This window comes from Ranitomeya imitator, chromosome 3, assembly GCF_032444005.1.
Source record: "Ranitomeya imitator isolate aRanImi1 chromosome 3, aRanImi1.pri, whole genome shotgun sequence".
NCBI lineage: Eukaryota > Metazoa > Chordata > Amphibia > Anura > Dendrobatidae > Ranitomeya > Ranitomeya imitator.
The window spans coordinates 304,400,281-304,420,686 of record NC_091284.1 but is presented as its reverse complement, the minus strand read 5'-3'; the positions used below and the strand labels follow the sequence as shown (position 1 = coordinate 304,420,686).

At 44.4% G+C, this 20,406-nt stretch overlaps 1 protein-coding gene across 7 annotated transcripts in view; it reads left to right on the top strand.

The window, feature by feature from the left end:
* The window catches only part of TADA2A (transcriptional adaptor 2A), a 306,061-nt gene that overhangs the window by 37,204 nt on the left and 248,451 nt on the right, over positions 1-20,406 (top strand). For all 7 annotated transcript variants that reach the window (XR_011319238.1, XR_011319239.1, XM_069756577.1 and 4 more), the window contains exon 4: positions 233-324. Coding sequence is in view for 5 of the 7 variants with exons in the window: in XM_069756577.1 (XP_069612678.1) it covers positions 233-324 (92 nt within the window). In the remaining 2 variants the exon portion in view is untranslated. The remainder of the gene's footprint in view (positions 1-232; positions 325-20,406) is intronic.

The following is a 20,406-nucleotide window of genomic DNA, read 5'->3' as shown; positions in this document are numbered from 1 at the left end:
GGAGAGGCGTCTATAAGATGCCTATACATTACTAATCCTATAGTTGTATTGTAAATAAACACAATAAGAATAAAGTCTTTTATATGAAATAAAATCAAAACACACTTTTCCTTTTTTACGATTTCAGTAACAGACAGGAGTTATCTTCCGCACATACAGAGTACAAATGTAACAAGTTGAAACTAGCAAAGGACCATTTCTTACACATGTAAAAATTAATCTTATCTCCTAGACATCAGATTTTCCTGTGCTGGATCCCAGCTGGACAGCCCAGGAGGAGATGGCTGTTCTAGAAGCTGTGATGGATTGTGGTTTTGGAAACTGGTAAGTTTTTGAAAAAGCAAAAAACTTTTGAACATAAATTTTACAGCTGTGCATTGACCGACTCACTAGAGGTGATTTTAAACTTGACTAATATTCAGCTTCCCACTTGTGCAATGTAAAGAGGTGTACGATCATCTGACAAATGAGCAATACGTTTGTTCGGTGGATAAAATTATTTTTGGTTTGCTTAAAAGATCGTCGTTCCTGGCAGCACTACTTAGTTCTGTTCTTTACACAAGATCTATTATTATTATTTATATAGCAACATTAATTCCATGGTTCTGTACATGAGAAGGGGTTACATCAAAATACAAATATACAAATATCAATTACAGTAAACAAAACTAACTGAAAGACTGGTAGAGAGCGAAGAGGACCCTGCCCTTGCGGGCTTACATTCTACAGGTAGATTTTGTCGGAAGTATATATTAAATGCAGCCTGCCAGTGTAAACTGGCCTTTAAAAGACTGGCAAATATTCATCAATTGGCAGACGCATAATGTTGCAGTCCGCATAATGTTCGTCATCCTTTCACAATGGGATGATAATCATTATAGGAACCAATATCACAGGCTAAGTTGAATTTGGAAAAAAAAAAAAAAAAAAAAAAATATATATATATATATATATATATATATATATATATATTATATTTATATATATATATATATATATATATATATATATATGTGCTGCTCCATCCTGCGTCCCCATTCTGTCATGTGCTGCTCCCATCCTGCGCCCCCATTCTGACATGCGCTGCTCCCATCCTGCGCTCCCATTCTGACATGTGGTGCACCCATCCTGCGCCTCCATTCTGACATGTGCTGCACCCATCCTGCGCTCCCATTCTGACATGTGCTGCACCCATCCTGCGCCCCCATTCTGACATGTGCTGCACCCATCCTGCGCTTCCATTCTGACATGTGCTGCCCCCATCCTGCGCCTCCATTCTGACATGTGCTGCTCCCATCCTGTCATGTGCTGCACCCATCCTGCGCCCCCATCCTGTCATGTGCTGCACCCATCCTGCGCCCCCATCCTGTCATGTGCTGCTCCCATCCTGCGCCCCCGTTCTGTCATGTGCTGCTGCCATCCTGCACCCCCGTTCTGTCATGTGCTGCTCCCATCCTGCGCCCCCCGTTCTGTCATGTGCTGCTCCCATCCTGTGCCCCCGTTCTGTCATGTGCTGCTCCCATCCTGTGCCACCGTTCTGTAATTTGCTGCTCCCATCCATATGCCCCGTACATTGCTCCATAAAAGTTTATGGCCCCCATAAGATGCTCCATAGTATATGCCCCGTACACTGCTCCATAAAGATTGATGGCCCCCATAAGATCCTCCATAGTATATGCCCCATACACTGCTCCATAAAGGTTGATGGCCCCCATAAGATGCTCCATAGGACTAAATGCACCGTACACTGCTCCATAAAGGTTGATGGCCCCCATAAGATGCTCCATAGTATATGCCCCATACACTGCTCCATAAAGGTTGATGGCCCCCATAAGATGCTCCATTGTATTATATGCCCCGTATGCTGCTGCGATATATAAAAAAAATAACTAACATACTCGCCTATCGTCGCTGGGCGCCGAGTGCTGGGGGGCCTGAGCAGGCGGGGACACCGGTGCGCTGTGGGGGTCAGGTGCTGGTGTATGAGGGGGTTATAGGGTAATATCAGTGTATGAGGGGGATATAGGGTAATATCGGTGTATGAGGGGGATATAGGGTAATGTCAGGGTCTTTGTTACATTAGCTGCTCTCTGTATCCAGCATTGCCTCCGGGCTCAGTAATGTCTGCAGTGATCTATGGGGGGAGGACGACATTCAGCCGCCGTCTCTGCTCTGACTAATGGCGGCTGTCGGGCAGATACTTCCCAGCTGTGACCGGGGACCTCCCACCACCAAGCTCCTGGAGCTGTGGACGGTCTCCATGTATTAATAACGCTGCACTCACCCACAGCGGAGGGTCGGGCTCAGGGCTGCTGTCAGCTGTTTTCGGGAGCTGCTGCTTCCTTCCACACGGTGCTGCTCTGTGCTGAGTGTGGGCCACGGTGGCTGTTCCTGATCCAGCGCTGCGTGCCGCTTCTTCCGGGTCCTCTGGCTGTGACTGTTCAGTCAGAGGGCGGCGCTCATTAAGCGCGTCATCGCGCCCTCTGTACTGTGAACGTCACAGGCAGAGGACCCGGAACACGGAGCCGCACGCAGCGCTGGAACGGGACAGACCGGTGAATATAATACTTACCCTCTTGGCGCGTCCCTGCCTCTCCGTTGGAGATCACGGTGTGCGTTCAGTGCTTACGCATACCGCGATCTCCTGGGAGCGTCACTCTGTGGGGTTCAGACTGCGCCGGCGCTTGCGCAGTCTATAAAGGCTTCGGACAGAGTGACGCTCCCAGCATTATATTATAGATATTATATATATAATGTTTTTGGCAGAGCCAGCTTACCGCTTTGAAGAAACAGGAATACATCTAACCTGTGGTTACAGTTCGCACGGAAAACTGATTGGGACAAATCCACACATGTAAAGAAAAAACTTTGTTTCTCCAGCGATCAGTCCAATGGTAGAGTAAAATATACCTTTTATTTATCCATTAAAATGTTCCAGATTTCTTCAGTTACAATATTGCATACATTCAATCCCTTATGGACGACATGTTTCGACACCACATGTCCTCCAGGTCCAAATGAGTACTGAATCAAGACCGCAAATGTAGTATAGGGAAGGGGAGAAAAAAAAAAACAATGATTATGATGTCTAATTTACTGGTTTTCCTGAGAAGTCACAGATTGATTTTTTAGATGTAACGTTTGTTGCTAGTATTGAGGAGAACAGGGTGTTGGTACTCCCTTACTGAAAATCAACTGCTTCAAACAGTATACTGGCAGCTACATCTTGCCACCCCCCACATGTTATTAGAAATCTCCCTGTGGGGGAACTCATCAGGACTAAACGCAATAGTTCTGATGATTCTATATATACAAGTGAAAGTAAAAAAGTTTGCAGCAGATTACAAAACAGTGGTTACCCTAAGTGGTGTTTGGAAAGAGCCCATTCCATTGTCAGGAATATTAGCAGAGACTCTTTACTTAACCCCTTAGTGACAGAGCCAATTTGGTACTTAATGACCGAGCCAATTTTTACAATTCTGACCACTGTCACTTTATGAGGTTATAATTCTGGAACGCTTCAACGGATCCCGCTGATTCTGAGATTGTTTTTTCGTGACATATTGTACTTCATGTTAGTGGTAACATTTCTTCGATATTACTTGCGATTATTTATGAAAAAAACGGAAATTTGGCGAAAATTTTTAAAATTTTGCACTTTTCAAACTTTGTATTTTTATGCCCTTAAATCAGAAAGATATGTCACGAAAAATAGTTAATAAATAACATTTCCCACATGTCTACTTTACATCAGCACAATTTTGGAAACAATTTTTTTTTTGTTAGGGAGTTATAAGGGTTAAAAGTTGACCAGCAATTTCTCATTTTTACAACACCATTTTTTTTTAGGGACCACATCACATTTGAAGTCATTTTGAGGGGTCTATGTGACAGAAAATAACCAAGTGTGACACCATTCTAAAAACTGCACCCCTCAAGGTCCTCAAAACCACATTCAAGAAGTTTATTAACCCTTTACGTGCTTCACGGGAACTGAAACAATGTGGAAGGAAAAAATGAACATTTAAAGGAAACCTGTCACCCCGAAAATCGCGGGTGAGGTAAGCCCACCGGCATCAGGGGCTTATCTACAGCATTCTGTAATGCTGTAGATAAGCCCCCGATGTTACCTGAAAGATAAGAAAAAGACGTTATATTATACTCACCCAGGGGCGGTCCCACAGCTGGTCCGGTCAAACGGGCGTCTCTGGTCCGCTCCGGCACCTCCCATCTTCATTACAAGACTTCCTCTTCTGATCTTCAGCCACGGCTCCGGCGCAGGCGTACTTTGCTCTGCCCTGTTGAGGGCAGAGCAAAGTACTGCAGTGCGCAGGTGCCGGGCTTCTCTGACCTTTCCGGCGCCTGCGCACTGCAGTACTATCCTCTATCCGCAGAGCAAAGTACGCCTGCGCCGGAGCCGTGGCTGAAGATCAGAAGAGGATGTCTTGTAATGAAGATGGGAGGTGCCGCAGCAGACCAGAGACACCCATCTGACCGGACCAGCAGCGGGACCGCCCCTGGGTGAGTATAATATAATGTCTTTTTCTCCTCTTTCAGGTAACATCGGGGGCTTATCTACAGCATTACAGAATGCTATAGATAAGCCCCTGATGCCGGTGGGCTTACCTCACCCGCGATTTTTGGGGTGACAGGTTCCGTTTAACTTTTTTTTTGCAAACATTTTAATTCAGAACCATTTTTTTTATTTTCACAAGTGTAAAAACAGAAATGTAACCATAAATTTTGTTATGCAATTTCTCCTGAATACGCCAATACCCCATATGTGGGGGTAAACCACTTTTTGGGCGCACCGCAGAACTTGGAAGAGAAAGAGTGCCGTTTTACTTTTTCAATGTAGAATTGGCTGGAATTGAGATCGGACGCCATGTCGCGTTTGGAGAGCCCCTGATGTGCCTAAACAGTAGAAACCCCCCACAAGTGACCCCATTTTGGAAACTAGACCCCCCATGGAACTTATCTAGATGTGTGGTGAGAACTTTGAATGCCCAAGTGCTTCACAGAAGTTTAGAATGCAGAGTCGTGAAAATAAAAAAATATTTATTTTTTCCACAAAAAAGATTTTTTAGCCCCCAAGTTTTTATTTTCACAAGGGTAACAAGAGAAATCGGATCCCAAAAGTTGTTGTCCAATTTATCCTGAGTGTGCTGGTACCCGATATGTGGGGGTAAACCACTGTTTGGGCGCACGGCAGAGCTCGGAAGGAAGGAGCGCCGTTTTGGAATGCAGACTTTGATAGAATGGTCTGCTGGCGTTATGTTGCGTTTGCAGAGCCCCTGATGTACCTAAACAGTAGAAACCCTCCACAAGTGACCCCATTTTGGAAACTAGACCCCCCAAGGAACTTATCTAGATGTGTGGTGAGAACTTTGAATGCCCAAGTGCTTCACAGAAGTTTAGAATGCAGAGTCGTGAAAATAAAAAAATATTTATTTTTTCCACAAAAAAGATTTTGTAGCCCCCAAGTTTTTATTTTGACAAGGGTAACAGGAGAAATTGGACCACTAAAGTTGTTGTCCAATTTATCCCGAGTACGCTGATGCCCCATATGTGGGGGTAACCCACTGTTTGGGCGCATGGCAGAGCTCAGAAGGGAGGGAGCACCAATTGACTTTTTGAGCGCAAAATTGGCTGTCGTTTGTGGAGACCCCCTGATGTACCTAAACAGTGGAAACCCCCCAATTCTAGCTCCAACCCTAACCCCAACACACCCCTAACCTTAATCCCAACCCGATCCATAATCCTAATCACTAACCCTAACGATAATCACAACCCTTACCTCAAAACAACCCTAATGTCAAACCTAACCATAACCCTAAATCCAACACACCCCTAATCCTAATCTCAACCCTAACCTCAAACCTAACCCTAATCCCAATACACCCCTAATCACAACCCTATCCTTAACCCTAATCCCAAACCTAACCCTAATCCCAAGCGTAACCCTAATGCTAACCTTAACCCTAATACTAACCCTAATCCAAACCCTAACCCTAATCCCAACTCTAACCCTAACTTTAGCCCCAACCCTAGCCCTAACTTTAGCCCCAACCCTAACCCTAGCCCTAAGACTACTTTCACACTTGCGTCGTTTGGCATCCGCCGCAATCCGTCGTTTTGGACAAAACACGGATCCTGCAAATGTGCCCGCAGGATGCGTTTTTTGCCCATATACTTGTATTGCCGACGGATCGTGACGGATGGCCACACGTCGCGTCCATCGTGCACTGGATCAGTTGTGTTTTGGCGGACCGTCGGCACAAAAAAACGTTCAATGTAACGTTTTTTTTGTACGTCGCGTCCGCCATTTCTGACCGCGCATGCGTGGCCGTATCTCCGCCCCCTCCTCCCCAGGACATAGATTGGGCAGCGGATGCGTTGAAAAACTACATCCGCTGCCCACGTTGTGCACAATTTTCACAACGTGCGTCGGTATGTCGGGCCGACGCATTGCGACGGTCCCGTACCGACGTAAGTGTGAAAGAAGCCTAACCCTAAATTTAGCCCCAACCCCAACCCTAACCCTAGCCCTAACTCTAACCCTAATTTTAGCCCCAACTGCTCTTCTCCTTCCGGCCAGCAGATGGCGGGCGCACTGCGCATGCGCCCGCCATTTTCTTTTGCCATGAAGACGCCAGCGGCCAGGAGGAGCAGCAGGAGGACCCAGGGACACCGGTAAGTATGGCAGGGTCCCCGAATCCCCCTATTTCTCTGTCCTCTGATGTGCGATCACCTCAGAGGACAGAGAATTACACATTACTTTTTTTTTTTTTTTTTTGCGGTCGCCGGTAAACTGTTAATTACCGGCGATCGCAAAACAGGGTCGGTAAAACCGACCCCGATCATGTTCTTTGGGGTCTCGGCTACCCCAGGCAGCCGAGATCCCAAAGATTCTCCCGGTGCCGGCCGGCGGGCGCACTGCGCATGCGCCCGCCATTTTTTTGCCGGAAAAAGATGGCGGCGCCCATCGGGAGCCACGAGGATCACCGGGGGAGACAGGTAAGTATTGGGGGGCTACCTGGGACCCCATTTCTCTGTCCTCTGATGTGCGATCACATCGGAGGACAGAGAAATTAAAAATAAATTGCGGGGTTTTTTTGCGATCGCCGGTAAACGGTTAATTACCGGCGATCGCAAAAGCGGGGTCGGTAAAAAAAAAACCCCGAATCATGTTCTCTGGGGTCTCGGCTACCCCCGGCAGCCGAGACCCCGGAGAAAATCGGACTCTGGGGGGCGCTATTTACTTTTTCCACATCGCCGTTAACTAACGGCGCTGTGGTTTAAGTACCCTTAGCGGCCGCCGTTAAAAGGCGTATCGGCGGTCGTTAAGGGGTTAAACATAAACGTAAGAAAAATAAAACGGATAACAATATTATTACATTCACCACGGGGTACAGTCCACAATTTAATCAGATCACTGATATCATACTTCCGTACATACCTATTTTGCGACAAGATACAATTCTCAGAAACATCTTGGATAATCACATGGTCCGATTTTGTGCCAAAAAGAGCAATTGCATTAAAAAACCTTTTGTCTCTCAGCTTATTTGTGGATGTAGAACGAGATCAAAGGAAAAACTGGCTTGTGCTGTTGGTTTCCACAAATGTGGAGCTAACGTGTGCAAATGTTGCCAGTATGCTACAAAGGATAAAAAATTTGCCTCTTTTACAAACAAAAGAGTTTCCAATACACAGTTTTATAAATTGCAATACGGACAATGTTATTTATCTAATTCAGTGCAATATTTGTCAACATCAATATGTAGGTTGTACTATGAACCCTCTGAAAAAACGCATCTGTAAACACTTGTCCGATGCGGTTAATTTGCCTCCAGCAGGTTTCTCTGCAGTTTCACGACATTTCGCCAAATAAGCATAATGGGGATCTAAAATCTTTTTCCTTCAAAGGAATAGAGAAAGTGTCTAAGCCCGTTAGGGGGGGCAACTTACATGAAAAAATCCTAGCAAGGGAAAGTAAGCGGATTTTTTTTACTGGAAACTAGAGTGCCGTGTGGTTTAAATAGCCGCATGAACTTGATAATGCAATATTAACCCCTTACCGGCATCGGATGTACTATACCGTCCGATGCCGTCTCCCCTGCTTTGATGCAGGGCTCCGCGGTGAGCCCGCACCAAAGCCGGGACATGTCAGCTGTTTTGAACAGCTGACATGTGCCCGTAATAGGCGCGGGCAGAATCGCGATCTGCCCGCACCTATTAACTAGTTAAATGCCGCTGTCAAACGCAGACAGCGGCATTTAACTACCGCTTCCGGCCGGGCGGCCGGAAATGACGTCATCGCCGACCCCCGTCACATGATCGGGGGTCGGCGATGCTTGTATATTGTAACCATAGAGGTCCTAGAGACCTCTATGGTTACTGATGACCGGTGGCTGTGAGCGCCACCCTGTGGTCGGCGCTCACAGCACACCTGCATTTCTGCTACATAGCAGCGATCAGCAGATCGCTGCTATGTAGCAGAGCCGATCGTGCTGTGCCTGCTTCTAGCCTCCCATGGAGGCTATTGAAGCATGGCAAAAGTGAGAAAAAAAAAAGTTTAAAAAAATGTGAAAAAAATAAAAAAAACATAAAAGTTTAAATCACCCCCCTTTCGCCCCAATCAAAATAAATCAATAAAAAAAATCAAATCTACGCATATTTGGTATCGCCGCGCTCCGAATCGCCCGATCTATCAATTATAAAAAAGTATTAACCTGATCGCTAAACAGCGTAGCGGGAAAAAAATTCGAAACGCCAGAATTACGTTTTTTTGGTCGCCGCGACATTGCATTAAAATGCAATAACGGGCGATCAAAAGAACTTATCTGCACCGAAATGCTATCATTAAAAACGTCATCTCGGCACGCAAAAAATAAGCCCTCAACGGACCCCAGATCATGAAAAATGGAGACGCTACGAGTATCGGAAAATGGCGCCCTTTTTTTTTTTTTTTTTTTTTTAGCAAAGTTTGGAATTTTTTTTCACCACTTAGATAAAAAATAACCTAGTCATGTTAGGTGTCTATGAACTCGTACTGACCTGGAGAATCATAATGTCAGGTAATTTTTAGCATTTAGTGAACCTAGCAAAAAAGCCAAACAAAAAACCAGTGTGGGATTGCACTTTTTTTGCAATTTCGCCGCACTTGGAATTTTTTCCCCGTTTTCTAGTACACGACATGCTAAAACCAATGATGTCGTTCAAAAGTACAACTCGTCCCGCAAAAAATAAGCCCTCACATGGCCAAATTGACGGAAAAATAAAAAAGTTATGGCTCTGGGAAGGAGGGGAGCGAAAAACGAACACGGAAAAACGAAAAATCCCCTGGTCATGAAGGGGTTAAATATTAATTGAGATGTTATAATAGAAGCTCTATAGTCACAGTAATTTATTTAATATGAAATAATTCCACTATTACCCCCCTTTTTCCTGTTTTGTGCTGTGAATATCTGAATATTTAATATGAATCTTTTTTGTATCATATAGATATATTTGAATTTAATTTGTATTTAATGTGAATTTTAAATATTCGTTTTTTTTATGTTGTTGAAATCTTTGGGGAAGGATTAATACCGCAAGGGGTTACTGTTGGCTATGGGGTTAACTAGGTTAAATCAGATCTGTTGGAATTTTCTATACACACCTGTGACACCCAGTAACCCATATGGGCCCTTTTTTTTTCTCTCCTTCCCTATACTACATTTGCGGTACTACATTCAGTACTCATTTGGACCTGGAGAGAGACACATGTGGTGTCGAAACATGTCGTCCATAAGGGATTGAATGTATGCAATATTGTAACTGTAGAAATCTGGAACTTTTTAATGGATAAATAAAAGGTATATTTTACTCTACCATTGGACTGATCGCTGGAGAAACTAAAAGATATATATATATACTAGGTGTTTCCAGCCAGCTAACGCTCGGCACGCTCATTGCTATCTAATTGACGCTGCTGGTGATTAAGCTAGAGTAAATAATGACAACATTCAGCGCTTACGCAGGTGGTAAATTAACGTGTGGTAATGTGTGGGGACGGAGCCTCGTATGGTAATGTGTGAGGACGGAGCCTTGTGTGGTAATGTGTGGGGACGAAGCCTCGTGTGGTAATGTGGGGGGACGGAGCCTCGTGTGGTAATGTGTGAGGACGGAGCCTCGTGTGGTAATGTGTGGGGATGGAGCCTCGTGTGGTAATGTGTGGGGATGGAGCCTCATGTGGTAATGTGGGGGGACGGGATTATGTGTGGAAATGTGGTGGGGGGGTGGGATTGTGTGTGGTGATGTGGTGGCGGAGCTACTGTGCAGGGGGTGGGATTAGCGAGTAATCACACACACACACACACACACACACACACACACACACACACACACACACACACACACACACACACACACACATATATATATATATACATGAAAGAAGAAACGCGGCAGCACACACCACTCTTGCAGTTTAAGTGTCCTTTATTGCAACACACGGGAACACATCTTCACGGCTCGGGGGAGTGAAACAGACAAGGAGTGCGGCAGACAGGACGATGGCCGTTTCGCGCTGAACAAGAGCGCTTCTACGGCATCACTTCCTTGTCTTGAGGCATTTCCACTGAAGTTGGATCAGCCTGTAACTTCATTTTCCACTTTGATTTTGAGCGTCATTCCAACTCCAGACCTCCGTGGAATATTAGTTGTGATTTACTTTGATCATTTTTAGGTTTTATTGTTCTCAACACATTCCACTATGTAATGAATAAAGACTTACAACTGGAATATTTCATTCAGTGATATCTGGGATGTGGGATTTTAGTGTTCCCTTTATTTTTTTGAGCAGTGTATATAACCGCCACAAATGAGGTATAAACACGACACTTTGCTTCCAAGCTACTGCTGCAAACTCCACTCAGCGTAGCATACAAAACCAGGACCTCAAACTGCTGATACATGCCGGCACCAGAGAGCTCCTCACACATCGGCTGGTCTCCAGAGAAAGTCTATCACCAAGTCAGCTGATGTATCAGGTGACTATTTAAAGGATGGTGGGAGTGGTTACCACCCACACCAGCTGACCAGCAATTCTGCTGTTGCAGCAGATTGCCAGCAAGGGAAAACTGACATTAACCCCCTCTGGTCCTGAAAGGGAAAAAGCTGCAAACGTAGTGGAACCAGAGCTGCCACAAATCCAACACCGAACCTCACTGGAAACGACGTACGGTGAGGACGCCTCGATCCACAAAGATTCGACTCTGCGGCAAATGCATCCCAATGGAGACGGCAATAAGGTAGGCTCCAGAGGCGCAACAAATCTCTAGAGAGCCGACCTGTGGAATATGTTGTGTACGTGCATAACTGGGGGTAACTCCAGCTGGAAAGTCCCCGGGCTGAGAATGGCCGACACCCAATATGGCCCTATCACCCTAGAACTCCAGGTCTCAGAAGTAAACTTCCACCTGATGTTTTTGTTGGACACCTGTTGTGAATTCTGTGGCAGAGCTCCCTCCTGTGGTCACAAGTGGTACTTCGGCTGATTCTCTCTATGAGCTTCCGTTGGTGGAGGAGAGTGGTACTGCGGCTTCTGAGTTTCCTTCCTCAGGTGATGTGGTGAAGTCGTTAGGTGCTGCTCTATTTAACTCCACCTAGTGCTTTGATCCTGGCCTCCAGTCAATGTTCTAGTATTGGACTTGCTTCTTCCTGGATCGTTCCTGTGGCCTGCTGCTCTGCATAGCTAAGTTGCTCTTGTGTTATTTTTGTTTGCTGTTTTTTCTGTCCAGCTTTTTTATTTGGTTTTTCTTGCTTGCTGGAAGCTCTGGGACGCAGAGGGTGTACCTCCGTGCCGTTAGTCGGTACGGAGGGTCTTTTTGCCCCCTTTGCGTGGTTGTTTGTAGGGTTTTGTGTTGACCGCAAAGTTACCTTTCCTATCCTTGCTCTGTTCAGAAAGTCGGGCCTCACTTTGCTAAATCTATTTCATCTCTACGTTTGTCTTTTCATCTTAACTCACAGTCATTATATGTGGGGGGCTGCCTTTTCCTTTGGGGTATTTCTCTGAGGCAAGGTAGGCTTATTTTCTATCTTCAGGCTAGCTAGTTTCTCAGGCTGTGCCGAGTTGCATAGGGAGCGTTAGGCGCAATCCACGGCTGCCCCTAGTGTGGTTGGAGAGGATTAGGGATTGCGGTCAGCAGAGTTCCCACGTCTCAGAGCTCGTTCTATGTTTTGGGGTTATTGTCAGATCACTGTATGTGCTCTGACTTCTATGTCCATTGTGGTACTGAATTACCAGCCATAACAGACACCCACACATACTCATTCACACACAGGTCCGGACCTGAACGTTTATTTCCAGGCATGCGTTTGCCACAGGATGGTGAACTCTTTGAGGAACCGACAGCAGAGGCGTCCCCCAGTGATGCCAAACTCTTGCCCTTACTACATGCAGAGGAATCCACCACCCTCCCCTGATCGCTCCACCTGAGAGGAGTCTGAGACTCAGGGTTTACTTGTGGTGAGGGTTGAATCCTGCCCCTACTCCCATGTAGCACCTTAGCTGCCTCCAGCGTAGAAGAAGGGGTAGGTTTGAGAAGATCGGCAGAGACAGTACCTCTCGGTCAACGGTCAATATGGCCATGTGAGGGCTTATTTTTTGCGGGACGAGTTGTATTTTTGAAACACATCATTGCTTTTACCATGTCATGTACTAGAAAATGGGAAAAAATTCCAAGTGCGGTGAAATTGCAAAAAAAGTGCAATCCCATGCGTGTTTTTTTGTTTGGCTTTTTTGCAAGGTTCACTAAATGCTAAAACTGACCTGCCATTATGATTCTCCAGGTCATTATGAGTTCATTGACACGAAACATGTCTAGGTTATTTTTTATCTAAATGGTGAAAAAAATCTCCCCCTCCCCCCCCCCCAAAAAAAAAAAAAAAAATTGTGCCAACTTCCGGTAACCATAGCGTCTCAATTCTTCGTGATCTGGGGTTGGGTGAGTGCTTATTTTTTGCGCGCCGAGCTGACATTTTTAGAGATACCGCTTTGGTGCAGATACGTTCGCGGCAACCAAAAAAACGTTATTCGGGTGTTTCGATTTTTTTTTTCGCTACGCCGTTTAGCGATCAGGTTAATCTTTTTTTTTTTTTTGATAGATCGGGCGATTCTGAATGCGGCAATACCAAATATGTGTATATGATTTTATTTTTGTTTTATTTTGAATTGGGCAAAAGGGGAGTGATTTAAACTTTTTATATTTTTTTTTATTTCATCTATTTTTAAACTTTTTTTTTTTTTTTTTTTTTTTTTTACTTTTGCCATGCTTCAGTAGTCTCCATGGGAGGCTAGAAGCTGGCATAGCCTGATCGGCTATCATCAGATCGCTCCTATGTAGCTGAATTACAGGCTTGCTATAAGCGCTGACCACAGGGTGGCGCTCACAGCAAGCTGGCATCAGCAACCATTGAGGTCTCAAGGAGACCTCTGGTTATTATGCCGACGCGTCGCTGACATCGCATTTCCTGCCAGATGGCCGGAAGCGGAAGTTAAATGCCGCCGTCAGCGTTTGACAGTGGCATTTAACTAGTTAATAGCAGCAGGTGGATCGCGATTCCACTCGCTATTGCGCGAACATGTCAGCTGTACAAAACAGCTGACATGTCACGGCTTTGATGTGGACTGACCGCCAGAGCCCACATCAAAGCAGGGGATCTGACCTCGGACGTACTATCCCGTCCGAGGTCAGAAAGGGGTGTTAAAACATATCAAATGTTTAGATATTTACCTGCTCCTCGTTCCGGTGCGGCTCCGTCTCCAGCGTCCTCTGGCTGTGACCCTCAGGACAGAAGGCGCGGTGACGTAGTCAGTGCGCGCTCTCTGCTGAGCGTGTGTGCTGGAGACGGAGCCGCACGAGGAGCAGGTAAATATTAAAAGCGACGGCGTCCTGAGCAAGAGAGGTGAGTATGTGATTTTTTTTTTTTCATTGCAGCAGTAGCAGCATTATATATGGCACAGCTTTATATGGAGCGTCTATGGGGCCATAATGAACGGTGCAGAGCATTATATATGGCACAGCTTTATGTGGAGCATCTATGGGGCCATAATGAACGGTGCAGAGCATTATATATATGGCACAGCTTTATATGGAGCATCTATGGGGCCATAATGAACGGAGCAGAGCATTATACAGTGTATGGGGCACAGCTTTATATGGAGCATCTATGGGGCCATAATGAACGGTGCTGAGCATTCTATATGGCACAGCTTTCTATGGGGCCATAATGAATGGTGCAGAGCATTATATATGGCACAGCTTTATATGGAGCATCTAAGGGGCCATAATAAACGGTGCAGAGCATTATATATGGCACAGCTTTCTATGGGGCCATAATGAACGGCGCAGAGCATTATATATGGCACAGCTTTATATGGAGCATCTATGGGGCCATAATGAACGGTGCAGAGCATTATATATGGCACAGCTTTATATGGGGCCATAATGAACGGTGCAGAGCATTATATATGGCACAGCTTTCTATGGAGTATCTATAGGGCCATAATGAACGGTCCAGAGCATTATATATGGCACAGCTTTCTATGGAGCATCTATGGGGCCATAATGAACAGTGCAGAGCATTATATATGGCACAGCTTTATATGGAGCATCTATGGGGCCATAATGAACGGTGCAGAGCATTATATATGGCACAGCTTTATATGGGGCCATAATGAACGGTGCAGAGCATTATATATGGCACAGCTTCATATGGAGCATCTATGGGGCCATAATGAACGGTATAGAGCATTATATATGGCACAGTTTTATATGGAGCATCTATGGGGCAATAATCAACGATATGGAGCATTATATGTGGCACAGCTTTATATTGAGCATCTATGGGGCAATCTATTTTTATTTTTGAAATTCACCGGTAGCTGCTGCATTTCCTACCCTAGGCTTATACTCGAGTCAATAAGTTTTCCCATTTTTTTGTGGCAAAATTAGGGGGTCGGCTTATACTCGGGTTGGCTTATACTCGAGTATATACGGTAATTAACGAAAATTTAGCAGCACTACCAAAAAAAACGGGTGCAATAAAACCTGTAAAGGTGATGGCCAAACCTCCAAAGTAGAAAATCAGAAAAAAAACAGGCAGCACTCCAAAAATCAAAAAGGAAAAACCGTGGCTTTACTGATCCATTATCAGATCTCAAGATTGGTTTGAGAAAGGCAGAGAAATCTGCTGAAATGTTGCTGCTAATGGATCAGCAAAGCTACAGTTTTTCATTTTGATTTTTGGAGTGCTGCCTGCTTTTTTTATTTTTTATTTTATATCTATAGATAGATATATCTATAGATAGATAGATAAATAGATAGATATATCTATAGATAGATATATTGATAGATAGATATAGATAGATATAGCTATAGATACATCTATCTATAGATAGATAATATCAAGCCCGATGTTTAGTAATAAGCAAATAAGAATAATAAAATACATAAAGACTTAAATAAAGACACACACACTCAAAATCTGCATTAGGCCGGGGTCACACTTACGAGAAACTCGCACAAGTCTCACACCTCAATACCCGGCACTGCCACCGGCACTGGGACCGGAGCGTTCAGCTGCATAGAAATACATGCAGCCGCACACCCTGGTCCCGAGTGCCGGCGGCAGTGTCTGGTATTGAGGTGAGAGACTCGTGCGAGTTTCTCACAAGTGTGAACCCAGCCTTGCACGGAATATGTTTAATTAGAAAAAAAAATGCGTTAGGCTCCTGAGCAATTTTCCAAACCGGAGAGGGAAAGCCAGCGACTCTGGGCCGATATTTATAGTTAATACCCATGGAGCTTCCCAGGCTCTTAATATAAGCTCACAGCTGTATGCTTAGCCTTTACTGGCTATTAAAATAGGGGAGCTCCCCCCCCAAAAAAAATGACGTGGGGTCCCCCTATAATTAAAAATCAGAAAAGGCTATGCAGACAGCAGCAGTCTCATATTATTAGCCTAGGAAGTAGCCATGTATATTGCCCCCCCTCCCCGGCTACAAACACCAGCTCTCAGCCGCCCGAGAAATTCCGGCACTTAGCTTCTCTCTTCCCACTTGCCCTGTGCTGTGGCAAGTGGGGTTGATGTCACCTTTGTATTGTAAGGTGATATCAAGCCCACGGCTTAGTAATGGAGAGGTGTCAATTAGCGACCATTACTAATCCTATAGTTATTAAGGGTTTAAATAAAGACTGCCAGAATAAAGTATTTTAATGAAATCAAACACAACACAGTTTCCCATATTTATTATTACTCCTAATTCCTGTGACGCCCTCGTTCTCCTGCAAAACAATAAATAAACCAACACAAATACTCCCTGTTCCGATGTAATCCTTTTAATAACGAGTATCCCACGACGATCTCCCATGTAGAGCTGCCACATCGGTAGATGTGACCATTTTACAGGGGCTTCTGATGACACACTGCGGGAGTATTATCTCCGGTCAGTGTATCATCGCAGTTCGTTCTCTCACTTTATTGCACTACTGCTGCTTGAGAATTTTCTCACGCAGCGATGATGCAAGTGACAGGACGAACTCCGGTGACCTCTAAGTGGCAGAGTGATAAACTTGCGGGAGGATCACCTCCAGTCACTGTATCACCAGAGCCGTGTAGAGCGGTCACATCTCCCGATGTGATAACTTTACACGGGAGATTGTCGTGGGACACTCGTTATTAAATGGATTACATCGGAACAGGCAGTATACTGTTGCTTCATTTTTATTTTTTTTATTTTTGCAGGCGATCGAGGGCGTCGGGGATTAGCTATTTTTTAAGTATTTATTGTATGTGTGTTTGTACTGTATGTGTATTTGTATGTACTGTGTGTGTATGGTTTTTTTTTACTATTGAACACAGTAGCTGCATGATGGGACTACTATCTCATCATCGACTAATGCTGTCACTGTTCTTTGTGACAGCAGACATAGCCGGATGGGACTAGTCCCATTAGACGATGCCTGCCTACACACTTACACACACACACATATACATACACACACACACACACACACACACACACACACACACACACGCACACACACACACACACACACACCCGCAGACACACGCACATCTTCTCCGCACACACAGTGTCCGCCGACACACAGTCTCCGCCCACACACACTGTTCCTCTTCCCTTTCTGCAATGTTTTTTGCACGCAACTCCGCAGCGAAACCGCAAATCTTTTTACACCTGCGGTTTTTATACAGATTTGACTGACTCAATGGAAGTCAATGGGTACAGAAACGCTACAGAAACGCTGCAGATCCGCAAAAAGAATTGACATGCTGTGGAAAATAACATGCTACAAAACCGTTCGGATTTTTCTGCAGCATGTGCTCACCAATTCTAGATTTCCCATTGATTAACATTGGTTGTTCATTACACTGTGGATTTGATGCAATTCTGCGCATCCAAAAACGCTGTTGATCACCATCAAAATCTGCACCATGTGCACATAGCCTAATGCTGCATGAATCTGTTATCAGCCTAAGTATGTAACAGTACAGACAGACAGAGGGCTAGTAAATGCATAAAGCATGCGAGGAAATGATACGAGGAACCTGGTTATGGTAAAAATTTTGAATGGGCAACACAGGGATAGTTAGGTTTAATGCGTTGAGGCGGTAGACCAGTCTGAACAAATGCGTTTTTAGGGCACTCTTAAAACTCTTGGGATTGGGGATTAATCGAATTAACCTGGGTAGTGCATTCCAAAGAATTGGTGCAGCACATGAAAAGTCTTGGAGACAGGAGTGGGAGGTTCTGATTATTGACGATGCTAACCTCAGGTCATTAGCAGAACAGAGAGCACGGGTAGGGTGGTATGCTGAGATGAGGGAGGAGATGTAGGGTGGTGCTGATCCATGGAGTGCATTGTGGGTGAGGGTAAAACGTTTGTACTGGATTCTAGAGTGGATGGGTAACCAGTGTTATGACTGGCGCAAAGTAGAGGCATCGGTATAACGATTGGTGAGGAATATGATCCTGGCTGCAGCATTCAAGACAGGTTGGAGAGGGGAGAATGTGGTACGAGGGAGACTGATTAGTAGAGAGGTACAATGGCCAAGATGAGAATGAATAAGAAAAACAGTAAGAGATTTTGCAGAGTTGAAATTAAGAAAGGGTCGAATTCTAGAAATGTTTTTGAGGTGCACATTACAAGAGTGAGACAGTGATCAGATGGGGGAGGGGTGAGTGAAAGCTCATGGAAATGCAATGTTGGGCATAAGTAGGTTAGTAGAAGGAGGAGACACAAGGAGTTGAGATTTTGACAGGTTCAGTTTCAGATAGAGGGAGGACATGATGTTGGAGACTGCGGTAAGAAAATCAATGATGTTGTCTAAAAAGTCAGGCGTGATAGCAGGAGAAGAAGTTTATACAGTAATTGAGTGTCATGAACATAGAGATGGTACTGGAAGCCAAATCTACTGATTGTTTGTCCAATAGTATACAAAGAGAAGAGGAGGGAGCCTAAAACCGATCCTTGAGGAACCCCAACAGTAAGGGCAAGATGAGAGGAGGAGGAGTCAGCAAAAGATACAGTGAAGGAGCCGTGAGCGATAGGAGGACAACTAGGAGAGAACAGTGTCATTGAGGCCGATGGAGCAGAGCATAGTGAGAAGGAGCTGATGATCCACAGTGTCGAATGCTGCAGAGAGATCCAAGAGAATTAGCATGGAGTAGTAACCATTAGATTTAGCTATTAGTAAATCATTAGAGACTTTAGTGAGGGCAGTTTCAGTAGAGTGTAAAGAACGGAAACCGGATTGTAGAGGGTTGAGAAGAGAGTTATCTGAGAAATAGCGGCTAAGACTGGAGTGGCCCAGGCGTTCCAGGAGTTTAGAGATGAAGGGAATATTAGAGACAGGTCTCTAGTTAGCGATACAGTTTTGGTCGAGGGTTTTTTTTTTTTAAGTAATGGATGTATGATGGCATGCTTAAATGAGGAGTGAAAGATATCTGAAGAGAGAGAGAGAGAGGTTGAATATTTTTGTTAGGTGAGTGGTGACAGCAGGGGACAGGGATTGGAGGAGATATTGCGGAATGGGGTCACTGGTGCAAGTGGTAGGGCGAGAAGATACAAGGAACCTGATTACTACTTCTGTGACTGGTTTAAAATCAGAGAATCAGCTAGATGCAGTGGGGGAGGGAGGACAGTTCATGGTATGAGGGGATTGGGAGAAAATTTCCTGTCGGATATGGTCAATTTGTTCTAGGAAATAATTGGCCAGATCCTCAGTGCATGTGATTAGTTATCCAGATTCTTGTCACTTCACTGTTTTGCTTCTGGTGGTGGAAAAATCTTTAAGTTTGAAAGTTGAAAGAAAAACTGTGTATGTACCCAAGTGTGTCAACCAATATGTACCAAGTTTGGTAAGGTAGGAGAGACCGGGTATCAGATTTCAGTAGAGACATGTTTGAATCTGATTGAGAGCATGGCCAGAAGGATTCAGGCAGTGCTGAAAGCCAAAAGCAGATTTACGAAATACTAATAAAATAATAAAAATACAATTTTTATTTATAGGAGCAACACAGTAACAATGCAGCGGCTTGACAAGAATTTACATAACTAATCATGTGCTAAATAGCTGCAAGTCAAAATTATGTATGAGATGGCCAAGATGGTTGTTGTCTATAATATGACGTGTCTCACATTTATAGCAGTATTGGTTGGTGAGATATGGAGCCTGAAAGTCAAAAGTTCATAACATTGTTATCCTTTTGGTCGTCAGTGTATGTTTAGGAAAAGAGGAAAATCTCCCATGCAAAATAAGAGCAAAAACTAAAAGTAGTTTAAAATGCTCAGTGCATAGTATATGTGAACCTACAAATATAGGTAATTATACAACCATATCACCAAAAACCTATAAAGTCAGAAAAGATGTGAATCCAACATTACATACGGACATATGATCAAAGCTTGAGCAATATCATAAAGTAAATAACCTAGTTGGATAACAACAATATGTATAAGGAAACCAAAGGGAAAAGGGATGTAAGAAAGTAATAATAATTACAAGATCATTTATAAGGAAGAAATATAAATATTAGTGATGTGCAAACGTGCTCGGATATTGTGCTTGAGTAATACGTTAGAGTCCCCGCAGTTGCTTGTTTCGTGACTGTTAGGCAATCCCTGAAGGTTTTGTGGCTGTCTAACAGGCAATCCTCGCATGTGTTGTGGCTGTCTAACAGGTGCGAATCATGCAGCAGCGATGGCTTGAACATATTACTCAAGCACGTCCGAGATGCTACGATAATACAATATGAAGAGTGGGTAGTAAGACCGCAACAGCACTCACCAATTCTGCAGTTCATGTGCCCTTTATTGAAACACACAGCAATCA